General features: G+C 40.0%; 1 protein-coding gene across 2 annotated transcripts in view; it reads right to left on the bottom strand.

Annotated features, from left to right (window-relative positions):
• The window catches only part of SEC23IP (SEC23 interacting protein), a 57,840-nt gene extending 44,543 nt beyond the window's left edge, over positions 1–13,297 (bottom strand). The window contains exons 1-2 of one of the 2 annotated variants that reach the window (XM_089683363.1): positions 13,117–13,297; positions 4,420–4,943 (exon numbers count right to left, since the gene is read on the bottom strand). In XM_089683363.1, the coding sequence (XP_089539489.1) occupies positions 4,420–4,943; positions 13,117–13,255 (663 nt within the window). In that variant the 5' untranslated portion in view covers positions 13,256–13,297. The remainder of the gene's footprint in view (positions 1–4,419; positions 4,944–13,116) is intronic. The other variant, XM_089683364.1, reaches the window with a different exon arrangement.
• Between the last annotated feature and the right edge of the window lie 219 nt (positions 13,298–13,516).

The following is a 13,516-nucleotide window of genomic DNA, read 5'->3' as shown; positions in this document are numbered from 1 at the left end:
GGTGGTGCTATTACGCTCTTAACAACCTTATCCCTGATGTTGGGAGCTTTTTGGTATATAAATCTAGGCATTATAGGGATATTATTTTTTAGGTGCTTATCTAATGTCAAAATGTTCCAATGTTTTTTTATTATGTTCTGTATTGATTTATACTGAGTGTTAAATTGCAGCACAACTGCTAATTCCTCATTTGCAGCATTATCTTTACATTTATCTGCTATCAGTGCATTCCGGTCCATAAGGCCTACTTTATCCCTTTCTTTGTATATTATTTCTTTTTTGTATCCTTTGTTAATAAATCTTTCTGATATTACAGTACTTTGCTCTTCATAATCCTTCATGTTAGTACAGTTCCTTTTCAGTCTGATAAATTGACCTCTAGGGATATTGGTTAACCACGCTTTATGATGGCAGCTGTCTATGGGGATATAGGAATTTCTATCTACTGCTTTAAAATGGTTTTTGGTATATAATAGTAATCCCTCTTTGCAAATTTGGATATCCAAAAAGTTAATAAAGGTGTCATGTATATCATAACTTAATTTTATGTTAGCAGTATTCATATTTAGATTATCATAGAATTTCACCAGTTCCCCTTTTTCCCCTTTCCATATCACCAGGAGGTCATCAATATACCTTTTGTATATTATAATATCTGGGCTCTTATTCAGAAATACTGACTCCTCTTCCCATTTTGCCATATAAAGGTTAGCAATGCTAGGGGCGAATTTAGCGCCCATAGCTACTCCCTTTCTTTGTATATAGTATGTGTTGTCATACCAAAAGTAGTTGTGAGTGAGGCAAAACTTTAAGCATTTTATGATGAATCTATTATGTCTAATGGTGTTGTTTCCATACTTGTTCAGTGCCCATTTAGCTGCATCTATGGCCCCCTGGTGGTCTATGTTGGTATACAATGCTGCTACATCTGCTGTACTCAAAATAGTGTTAGGAACTATGCTTATGTCCTTGATTTCCTGTATCACATGTTTTGTATCCCTTAGGTATGCTATAGTTTTAGTAACCAATGGTTGTAGATGATAATCCACATATTGCCCTAGTCTCGCTGTAAGCGAATCTATCCCATTAATGATGGGTCTGCCTGGCGGGTTGATACTGTCTTTATGGATTTTAGGAACTGAATACATGAAGGGTATTCTGCATACTGATGGTATAAGATATTGATGCTCCTTCTCATTAATTACTCCTTTCTTTTTCCCTTTATAGACCAATTTACTAAGTTGTTTCTTATATTCCTTAGTAGGATTATTAGTAAGCACTTCATATGTATCACTATCATTAAGCATATCTGTCATTACTTTTTCATAATAGATCTTAGATTGTATCACTATGCCCCCTCCCTTGTCAGCTGGGCGTATGATAATGTCATCCCTCTTTTTTAAAGAATCTAAACCTCTTTTGAGATTAATTTCCATTTTGGGTTTCTTGATGCTGAGGGATTCTAAATCTTGTAGTACCATCTGTTTGAATGTGTCGATATATTTGTTATCTCCAATCTGAGGATTAAAAACTGATTTGTTTTTGAGTTGACTATACGTAGTAGATTCTGTTACTCCAGTGTTATGTGCAATAGGGTTACTAGCATAATACTTTTTTAAGTTTAGCTTCCTAATCAATTTCTGAATGCTCACATATGTGTCAAACTTATTGAGTCCCTTTTTTTGGGGCATATTTGAGACCCTTGCTAAGTGCATATGTTTCTTCTTCTGTGAGGGGCACTCCACTAATGTTAAAGATACCTTCACCCTTTAGTTCCTTCTTTTTTTGTTGTGACCTTCTTCCTCCTCTTTTTCCTCTCTTTCTTGTGTGTGTTCTACTTCTCTCCCTCCTTGGGGATTCAAATCCCATCCTAAAAAAGGATTGGGGAGGGGTGAATTGGTTTCCTCCCTTTCTAGGGGTGAGTATCTATTTTGTGTGGGTACTGAATATGGTTTGTTCATTATTGGGTATTGTACTTGATATTGTGTTTGGTACTGTGGCCTCTGTGGTTTAGGGTAAAAAGGGCCTCTATCGTAGTCAGGTCTCCCATAGTAATCTTGTGTGTAATAGCTTTGATGCCCTCTTTGATTATGACCTCTATTTCCATTGTAGTATGGTCTTCCCCCTTGATATGGTTGATGATACGGGGGTCTATATGGTCCCGGATTGTGATAGGGTGGTCTGCCATTATTGGGGTTCCCTCCTTTGTGTTGGGAATATCCCTTGACGTCCTTATTAGGTGTTTTAAAGCCTATCGTTTTTTTAGGAGGTGTTTTGTCATTACTTTTGACTGGTGTGGACTCTGTAGATTTAGTCTCATTCGAAATAGAGTTGGTTTGCCATTTAAATACTGACTTATGTTGATAGTCTTGGCTAACCCTTTGAAATTTTTTCTTCTTTTTATTTTTTATCTCTGTGTCTTTTTTCTGGGCATTTTTGTTCAACTGGGATAAGTGTTTAGTAAAGTCTGGGTGGTCTTTATTCATCTCTACCTTGTTTTGGTACTCCTTTATTATTTTATCAATTTTTCTCATTTTTCTTTGTTTTCTTTTAATTAGGAACTGGAGAACTTCCATTCCTTTTTCACTAAAGAAATTATACCATTCTTCCCCGTCTTCCTCCTCCAATAGACCATCATTGATAGGTAGTTCCCATCTAAGCTTCCTCGGAATCATTCTTTCTTTAATATATTTTTCCATAGTGACTACATCCCACCACATACTAATTTTCTTGTCCATGAGGTTCCCTAATTTCTTGAATATATTATTTATACTTGGATCCTCCTGGTTTTCTCCTACAAATATATTATTAATATCTAATTCTCTATTTTCCAAGAATGTGAAAACCTCCATAATTTCTACCAACAAGTGATAAATGAGTGTGAATAAATAATTATAGTGAATACTTGTGAGCTATTATGGATCAAGGTGTAAAATAAATTCTGAAAGTGTATAGGGTGCGCTGGCACTTGCACTAACTCACTTGACTAGTGTATATAGATGATAGAGTTATTAATATAGAGTACACATAGCTTTATATGGGTGCAACACAGGATTTCATTATGGCACCCATTAAGGCAATATTAGTATAGGTTTTTACACCATGCATGTCATTTATATGTAATATTTTATATGCATTTAGTGGTATAGTCACAGTTCATATTGGAATTTGATACACCTCTAAAGCTTAAGCTGTATATATTACTGTATATAGGAGCGCGGCGCTATCTTCTTTCTATTATCATGTGATCACTGGTGACCAATCACAGATCACATACAGTAGTGCACAATGATGTCAAGAATGGATTCCATTCACGACTATTGTACTAGGTGACATGTGATTGCACAGCGATCAGGTGGTTTCTGGTCCGATCACAGCAGCTCAATACTGAGCACTGGACACAACGGCTGCAGATTGCACTGCTATGCACTCCAAGCGGTGTGCGCAGTGCACATGACCAGGGCGACACACTGGTAAGTTGTGGTGCCTGCTCAAGCCAACGGCAGCAGTAAAATTACTGTTGGCTAGTCGGTAAGTGGTTAATAAATCAATATATTCCATCTCAATGTTAATTGCCCAACAAACTGTCCACCTGGGTACACAACAGAACCCTTTCCCAGTGTTACGTGCAGAACAGTCATCCTCAGGAGATAAGATCCAGAAGTAAGGCAGAGATAACACCAGATGTGAAATTGGAACTATAAAGACAACTTGGAATACTCTGCTGGGGGAGTCCATGATGGCCAGTAAGAGGTCAACAGAAACATTTTTAATGGAAAAGGTTCTTAAAACCATAGCCATGAGATGACGATCTCTTATCTATGGTATCTCTGGGAGAAAGAGGTTAGAAAACCCACCTCAACCGCTACCTCTGAGAACACTTGGCCAAGCTGAAAGACAAATGTCTTTGTCGTAAACAAAGCCAGACACATAGATAAATAGGTGCGATATGCCTGTGAAGGCGGAACTCCTTGACTGGGCTTCTCAATGTATTCTTACTGGATGGCTAGAATTTATTACACCTGTCACTGTATCTATACACACCAATTTACCCCTACAGATTAGGACTTTTTGACATTCATTTCTCAATCCCTGAACCATTCAAATATACAGTAGGCAGAAGGTTTTGTACTGCAAAAAGGCACCTGTAACCCTGACATATTGGGGTTTATTTACTAAAGCTGGAGAGTCCAAAATCAGACTCCCTTCTGCATAGAAAGCAATCATCTTCCAGGTTTCATTGCCAAAGCTTCATTGAACAAGCTGAGGTTAGAAGCTGATTGGTTTCTATGCAGAAGGGAGTCTGATTTTGGACTCTCCAGCTTTAGTAAATAAACCCCATTGGGTCTCTCTGTTGTAGTTGAAGGATATCCCTCTCCCTCTATAAACTGTCCTCCTGCGTGAGTACATAGATCTTACCGGTGGTAGGGAAGCAGATGAGTAAACATTAGGTGGAGCCATTGGAAGTGTCTGGCTAGGTAGCCCTGTGGCAGGATCCTGCTGAAGCTGAGGAGGGGTCAGGTAGGGATTAATCCGGCTGCTCTGGGTGTTGTGGCGGTAGGGATTATAGGCTGCCTGGGAGGAGACAGTAGGAGCAACAGAGAAGGTGCTCGGGGGAGGGCAGATGGAGCCTCCACCCACTTCACTAGGAGGTGGAGTATTGGAAGGATATGGAGACATGGTCCTTGGAGGGGTAATGCTCTGTCCATTCTGAATTGTGGAGGGTAGCGGCACCGATGCTGGAGATCTGGAGAAAGCGACAGGACCGGATGTTGAAGGTGCTGTGGATGCAAGTGTCTGTCCAATACTGGCGAATGGATCATTCGAGCTGGTCAGACTTGTTGTCTGTGAAAAATAACTGAAGGTCTGTGGTGTACTGTTCAAACTGGATGTTTGTCCCAAGAAACTGTCCTCTTCCCCCACTTCTACCGACTCATCTGCAACTGAGAGAGACAAAGGTCAGAACAGCGCACACCGCATGAACAACACTATACTATGGTATGGAGCCCAACTAAAAGTGATTCTAAAGGCCTAAATTATTTAAAAAAAAAACAAAAACAACAAAACATGTCTATATACTTACCTGATCTGTGCAGGGGTTTTGCACACACCAGCTCGGATCCTCCTCGTCGGGTCCCCCGCCGGTGCTCCTGGCCCCTCCCTCCCGTTGGGTGCCCTACGGGGGCACCCTGGCATGCGCACTCTCCAGCCACTGCTCCGTGTTACCATTTACAAACGGAGCTGAAGCTCGGCCCCCCCTCTCTTCTCATTGGCTCACTGGCTGTGATTGACAGCAGCAGGAGCCAATGGCTCCCATTGCTGTCTCAGGCAGTGAGGAGAGGGAGTCCCGGGATAGCAGAGACTCCAGTGCACATCACTGGATCAAAAGGGGGCTTAGGTGAATATGGGGGGGCTGCTGCACACAGGTTTTTTTTATCTTCATGCATAGAATGCATGAAGCTAAAAAAAAAAACCTTGAGCCTTTACAACCACTGTTTAATGTGTCCTTATACTATACACAAATGTTTAAAATGTTTTAATATGTTCTTATACTATATATAAAAATACACCCATGCAACAAATACAGGAGAAATCCAACTCACCATGCTGCAAAGTGTCTAAAAAATATGTTCCCCACAGCATGCTATATGTTTACAGGGGATGGCATAGTCTACTGATGTATAGTACACATGATATTACTACAGTCAGTGAGGAGAATACAGTGTAATATAGACGGGGAGGGTGCAGTATACAGTGGGGATCGAAAGTTTGGGCACCCCAGCTAAAAATTTGTATTAATGTGCGTAAAGAAGCCAAGGAAAGATGGAAAAATCTCCAAAAGGCATCAAATTACAGATTAGACATTCTTATAATATGTCAACAAAAGTCAGATTTTATTTCCATCATTTACACTTTCAAAATAACAGAAAACAAAAAAATGGCGTCTGCAAAAGTTTGGGCACCCTGCAGAATTTATAGCATGCACTGCCCCCTTTGCCAAGCTGAGACCTGCCAGTGTCATGGATTGTTCTCAATCATCGTCTGGGAAGACTAGGTGATGTCAATCTCAAAGGTTTTAAATGCCCAGACTCATCTGACCTTGCCCCAATAATCAGCACCATGGGTTCTTCTAAGCAGTTGTCTAGAAAACTGAAACTGAAAATAGTTGACGCTCACAAAGCTGGAGAAGGCTATAAGAAGATAGCAAAGCGTTTTCAGATGTCAATATCCTCTGTTCGGAATGTAATTAAGAAATGCCAGTCATCAGGAACAGTGGAAGTTAAAGCAAGATCTGGAAGACCAATAAAAATATCAGACAGAACAGCTCGCAGGATTGTGAGAAAAACAATTCAAAACCCACGTTTGACTGCACGATCCCTCCAGAAAGATCTGGCAGACACTGGAGTTGTGGTACACTATTCCACTATAAAGAGATACTTGTACAAGTATGGTTTTCATGGAAGAGTCATCAGAAGAAAACCTCTTCTACGTCCTCACCACAAAAATCATTGTTTGAACTTTGCAAATGAACATATAGACAAGCCTGATGCATTCTGGAAACAAGTTCTGTGGACCGATGAGGTTAAAATTGAACTTTTTGGCCGGAATGAGCAAAGGTACGTTTGGAGAAGAAGGGGCACAGAATTTAATGAAAAGAACCTCCTTCCAACTGTTAAGCCCGGGGTTGGATCAATCATGCTTTGGGGTTGTGTTGCAGCCAGTGGCACAGGGAACATCTCACGAGTAGAAGGAAAAATGGATTCAATAAAATTTCAGCAAATTTTGGATGGTAACTTGATGCCATCTGTGAAAAAGCTGAAGTTAAAGAGAGGATGGCTTCTACAAATGGATAATGATCCTAAACACACCTCAAAATCCACGGGGGATTACATCAAGAGGCGTAAACTGAAGGTTGTGCCATGGCCTTCACAATCTCCTGACCTCAACATAATTGAAAATCTATGGATAGACCTTAAAAGAGCAGTGCGTGACAGACCGCCCAGAAATCTCAAAGAACTGGAAGACTTTTGTAAGGAAGAATGGGCAAAGATACCTCAAACAAGAATTGAAAGACTCTTGGCTGGCTACAAAAAGCGTTTACAAGCTGTGATATTTGCCAAAGGGGGCAGTACAAGATATTAACTCTGCAGGGTGCCCAAACTTTTGCAGACGCCATTTTTTTGTTTTCTGTTATTTTGAAAGTGTAAATGATGGAAATAAAATCTAACTTTTGTTGACATATTATAAGAATGTCTAATCTGTAATTTGATGCCTTTTGGAGATTTTTCCATCTTTCCTTGGCTTCTTTATGCACATTAATACACATTTTTAGTTGGGGTGCCCAAACTTTCGATCCCCACTGTACAAGCAAATATACATGTACAGTAATGTGCAACTGTCCTAAGCTGGCCATACACTATATAAAAACTGTATAATCTACTTTAGATTTGCCAAAACTGTAATAAGAAGTCAAATATAAGTCATTTATTCAATCTGTGTCAAATCAGGTAGATGCTTGCACTACACACTGTAGTTGGTGTATCTAAAGGAGATTTTCCTTTTGGATTATAGAGTATATAGTAAAGTCTTAAAGGAGACGTTCATCTTTGTAAAAAAAATAAAAGCACATCTTTGTGTAGGTAAAAAATGTGCATTATTATAAATTTTATTTATTTCTTTTTTACTTGGAGCCTGCAAAGCATCGCACCCATGTTCAGCAGATCACTGGCATAATATTATTATTTCAGGTACTTATATAGCGCCGTCACTTTATGCAGAGCTTTACATATATATTGTACATTCATATTAGTCCCTAACCCTCCAGGGGCGAACAATCTAAGGTCCCTAACTCACATTCATACATATACATATTAGGGCCAATTTAGACAGGAGCCAATTAACCTACCAGTATGTCTTTGGAGTGTGAAAGGAAACCGGAGTACCCAGAGGAAACCCACACAGGCAAAGGGAGAACGTGCAAACTCCAGGCAGGTGGTGCTGTGGGTGGGATTTGAACCAATGACCCTAGTACTGCCAGGCGGAAGTGCTGACCATTTAGCCACTGTGCTGCCCATGTAATACAGGACTCCTGCGACTGTCAATGTAAGCTGTCTGCTTGTACCTCATCGTGAGGGCAAACAGCTACACAATAACAATCAATGCCAAGATTTGTTTTTATTACATCAAAATTAACCACTTGCCGTCCGCCTGCTGTTTATAAACGGCTGGACGGTGGCACTCCAGGGGCGGGTTGCCATTCATAAATGGCACCCGCCATTTCTAGCTGTGCGCGCTCCCTGGGAGCGCGCAGCACCGCAATCCGGTGCCTGCTGTGTGCTCTGGACACAGTGAAATACCGATTGTCAGACGGGACCTCTGTACGAGGTCCCGATCATGTGATCACTGATTGGCCAATCAGTGATCACATGCAAAGTAGTAAGCAAGATGTCCCTTGTGACATCATTGCTTACTACATGTGAAATCTGTGAATGATCACAGAGGTCACATGGTACAAGACTGTTGTGACCATGTGACAAGCTGTGACCAATCACAGCTCACTCAGTAGCTCTCAATGGCTGCAAGAATGCAGACAGAGAGAGAGAGAAAATATTGCTTTTACATATTATGTGGGTGTAAAAGCAATCACTTTAAAAAAAATCTTCATCACCCTCCACAAGTAGTACAGTGTCACCATGGTGACACTGTACTGCTAGGGTGACCGTATGTAAAAAACAAAAAAAAACAAATATAAAAAAGAATGTTTAAAAATTATAATTTTTGGTTATAAACTAATTTGCCTTATTTGTTTTTTACTAAAAAGATAACGGAATAAATTTTGGGCAAGATTTATGATTAAATATTATTTGCAAAATTTTATAAGACAAAACACTTTAAAAATTTTTTGGACATTTTCATTTACATAGCAAAAAAAATAAAAATCCCAGCGGTGAATAAATACCACCAAAATAAAGCTTTATCTGTCTCAAAACAAATGGTAAAAACTTCATATGGGTACAGTGTTGCATGACCGCGCAATTGCCAAAGTGTGATAGCGCTGAAAGCTAAAAATTGCCCTGGACAGGAAGGGGGTAAAAGTGTCTGGACTGGAAGTGGTTAAGTAAACAGAATAAAACAAAAGAATTCATCTTTGGTGTGACCACCATTTGTCTTAGATATGCTTGAAGGTCCTCCCATGGCAAATCCAACATCTTGGAGAACTCTGGTGGTCTTCCTTCATTTCGATTTTGTAGGAATTTGCAGACTGGCTCGGTGAGGCTCAGACCTGGGTTGTGTGGGGACACCATAGCTGTTGCTGGATTCCTCTTTTTGCTGCAGATAGCTCTTAATGATTGGATGACATGGGGTGTTTGGAGACATTGTCATGCTGCAGAATAAGGCCTTGTTCACACAGGCGTACCATAGTGTACTGAGTAGGTCTTCCATGCATCCCTGTGCTGGCAGTCCCATTCACATCAACTGAATGCAGCAGCTGCCGTGATCTTGTAATAACCACATGATGACCGGAAATCTATAGAAGTATTATTCTATCGTATTGTTTTATACATATGTTGGTCAGCAAGTAGTTAAGGCATTCACATAGGCTGCTTTGAATAAAACCGCATATTATTATTATACAGGATTTATATAGCGCCAAGTTAGCCCAGCGCTTTACAATATAAAGGGAGACAATACAGCAACAATACAAGAGGGTTAGGAGGGCCTGATCCTGGGAGCTTACAATCTAGGAGATGCATGTTGGCTTTTCCACTGCATTTTCTGAGTGCCTAATACCCAGCATGCACATGTGAAACTTGGACATGCAACTCAAAAAATCAACCACGGGTTGATTCATTGCAATTGGGAGGTGCATTTTTGGTGCAGTTTCTTAACATGCACCAAAAAAAATGCAGAAAGCAGGACTTTTAAAAATGCAACTGATTGGTGTGAAGAATTCCATAGGATTTAAAAGGGTGCATTTTTCTTCTGCTTTTTTTTTTTTTAACAGAAAGACTAATCAGTGTGAAAAGGCCCTTAACCACTTAAGCTCCAGAAAGTTTTACGCCCTTCATGACCAGGCCATTATTTGCTATTCAGCACTGTTCTACTTTAATTGGAAGTTGCACGGTCATGCAACACTGTACCCAAATGAAATTTATATTTTTTTTTCACACCAATAGAGCATTCTTTTGGTGGTATTTAATCACCAGTGGGTTTTTTATTACATGAATGAAAAAGAATATTTAAAAAAAAAACACACAGGCAAAAAAAAAAAAAAAAATGTATTATATATTTTTATTTCAGGTACTTATATAGTGCCGTCAATTTATGCAGCACTTTACATATATATTGTACATTCACATCAGTCCCTAACCCTCAACGAGCGTACAATATATATATATATATATATATATATATATATATATTTTTTTTTTTTTTTTTAACTTTCTGTTATTAAACATATCCAATAAAAAATTTCTTTACAAATTTAGGACAAATTGTATTCTGCTACAGGTCTTTCGTCTTTTGTGGCATTTGATCACCTCTGCAGTTTTTATTTTTTGTGCGATAAACAAAAAAAGACCGACAATTTTGAAGAAAAAAAACCCATGATTTTTGACTATTTGCTATAAAACCTATCCAATAAAATTTTTTTTAAAAAAAATCAAATTTCATCATACATTTAGGCCAAAATGTATTCTGTGACATGTCTTTGCTAAAAGAAAAAAAAAAACAAAAACAAAAAAAAAATCACAATAATTGTATATTAATTGGTGTGAAGGTTATAGAGCCTACAAACGATAGTATCTATTAACCTATCATTGGCTTTCCAACAAGATTGGAAGTGGATTGCATTGTGTATAACGCCTTTTAAAAGGAACAAATTTTTACTTTGTATTTTAAGTTGTGTGAGGTGAGGGACACTGGATGCTTTGACATCACACTTTTATGCAAAGTGATTCTTTTTGTACAAATTTATTTCACGAATATATCTTTTTTTTTTTCTCTTGTTGCACCTGATGGTGGACATTAAGGAGTTTGTTTATTTGGATTTAATAATAATGAACACATGGTTTGTGAACCGAGTTGCACAATATTTCGAAACTGAATTGTTGATATATTTTATGTAGTATTATTTTAACACTTTTTCTTGTTTTAGATAGTTTAACACGAGGTTTTGAGCGTGGTTATTTACATATTTGTTTCTATCAACGGTCTGACACCCTTGCTGAAATTTTTTCACCGGCTTCTTCTGGGTGACTGTCTTCGGCTATCTTTATTGGCCAGCACAGAATGATGTCCCTCCTGCGCATGCACAGGAATTGAGCCATTCCAGCACACAGGCAATGGTGCTGGAAAGTAAACTGAGCAGGCAGGTAGGTTTGTTTTATTGCAGAAGAGACATTACATGTGCAGGCAAGTGCCTGTCTGCTTACGTTTTTTTTATTTAGTTTCCCAAAACAATTACAATCAAGAAATGCCATTAATGGCAACCGAACTATCACACTATCAAATGGCTGGTGTCATAACTTATCACATGGCAATATCACAGCAAATGCAAAGCAGAGGCTACAGTGGCAGCTTCCTGGGCAGAGGAGGATTTAGATCGGCTTTAAAGCAATACTTAAAGCCCAAATCTGAGTAAATAAATGATCCCATGCAGTGGAGCTGCGCCCGCACTACAAGGTTTACAAGGGGAGAGGAGAACCACTTTTACTTACCTGATCCACTGGTCCTCTGACCGATGGACACCCCCTCCCCCCCCATGCTCTGGTGGTGGACTGTCCCTCGGAATCCTCATGCCCAGTGCAGGGCTATGGACCCTGCTTTGGACTTGACAACATCAGGATCCTAGCCTGGTGGAACATGGGGCTGTAGAAGCTGCAGGGACTGCTCTAGCCATGGGGAAGAGCAGAGGATGAGAGAAGTAAATCTTTTACTGTTCCCCTAGGCATAGCAAGCAATTAACCCTTGCAGTGCAGACACCGCCACACTGCAAGGGATAATTTGCCTGGAGTTGGGCTTTAACTCCCAAAAGGGAGCTAGTTCTGTTTTAACAATCCCTCCCTGCATTTATTATATACAGTGTATATAGGGTGATGTATATATTATATAAGGTGTGTACAGAGTGATGTATATACTATACGTTCTTTCACTGGGGGAGGCGTGGTGTATATATTATATACGGTGTATACAGGACAAGGTATATAGTATATATGGTGTGTACATGGGGGTATGTATAAGGGGTGTACATATTGTATACAGTGTGATGAATATATTATATCTGGTGTACACAGGGAGTGTATATAGGGCAAGGTATATATTATATATGGTGTATACACAGAGAGAGGGGTGATGTATATATTAAATACGGTGTGTACAGGGTGATGTATGTATTGTATAGGGGGTATATATAGGGGCAAGGTATATATAATATATGGTGTGTGCATGGGGGGTGTATATAGGGTGATGTATATATTATAGGGTGTATACACAAGGGGAATGGTGATGTATATTTTGCACAGGGTATATACACAGGGGGAGGGGTGATATGTATATTATATAGGGTGTATACAGAGGGGGGGTGATGCATATATTATATAGGGTGTAAACAGAGGAGGGGGGGTAATATATGTCATTTAGGGTGTACACAGAGGAGGAGGGGGTAATATATGTCATATAGGGTGTATACAGAGGGGGAGGGGTGATGTGTATATTATATAGGGTGTATACAGAGGGGGAGGGGTGATGTATATATCATATAGGGTGTATACAGAGGGGGAGGGGTGATGTGTATATTATATAGGGTGTATACAGAGGGGGAGGGGTAATGTATATATTATATAGGGTGTATACAGAGGGGGAGGGGTGATGTGTATATCATATAGGGTGTATACAGAGGGGGAGGGGTAATATATGTCATATCGTGTGTATACAGAGGGGGAGGGGTAATATATGTCATATCGGGTGTATACAGAGGGGGAGGGGTAACATATATCATATCAGGTGTATACAGAGGGGGAGGGGTAACATATATCATATCGGGTGTATACAGAGGGGGAGGGGTAACATATATCATATCGGGTGTATACAGGACATCATACACAGATTACATACCGGTGGGTACAGGTCCGGTGACCGGGATGAAGGGAACGGTGAAGCTGAGCTCCCCGGTGGAGAAGAGAAGGTTGTTATTGTTATTACTGCCCCCTTTTGTGGCCCCCGGGACTCCCCGGCTCCCTCTCTTATCCGCCATGTTGCCCTGACACGGCGGCTCCACGTCTCCAGCCGGATCCGGTAAACTGACAGCTCCTCGTCCAATCAACACACGCCCCAGGGTATTTTTCCCCGCCCATCTGCCATTTTCAAGCCAATCGATACCGGGAGATCTTCGGCTCAATCAGAGGCTGTGCATGAGATTCCGTGGCGGATAGGATAGCCAATCAGAGGATGCCTGGTCTGTCATGTGATTGTTTCCTCCTGCCATCCACAACATGGCTTTCCATGGAGAACTTCC

The sequence above is a fragment of the Staurois parvus genome, unplaced genomic scaffold, assembly GCF_062004578.1.
Source record: "Staurois parvus isolate SC_StPar_1 unplaced genomic scaffold, SC_StPar_1.0 ptg000307l, whole genome shotgun sequence".
NCBI lineage: Eukaryota > Metazoa > Chordata > Amphibia > Anura > Ranidae > Staurois > Staurois parvus.
Note: the sequence above shows the minus strand (reverse complement) of the source record. Positions and strands in the feature narration are given on the sequence as shown.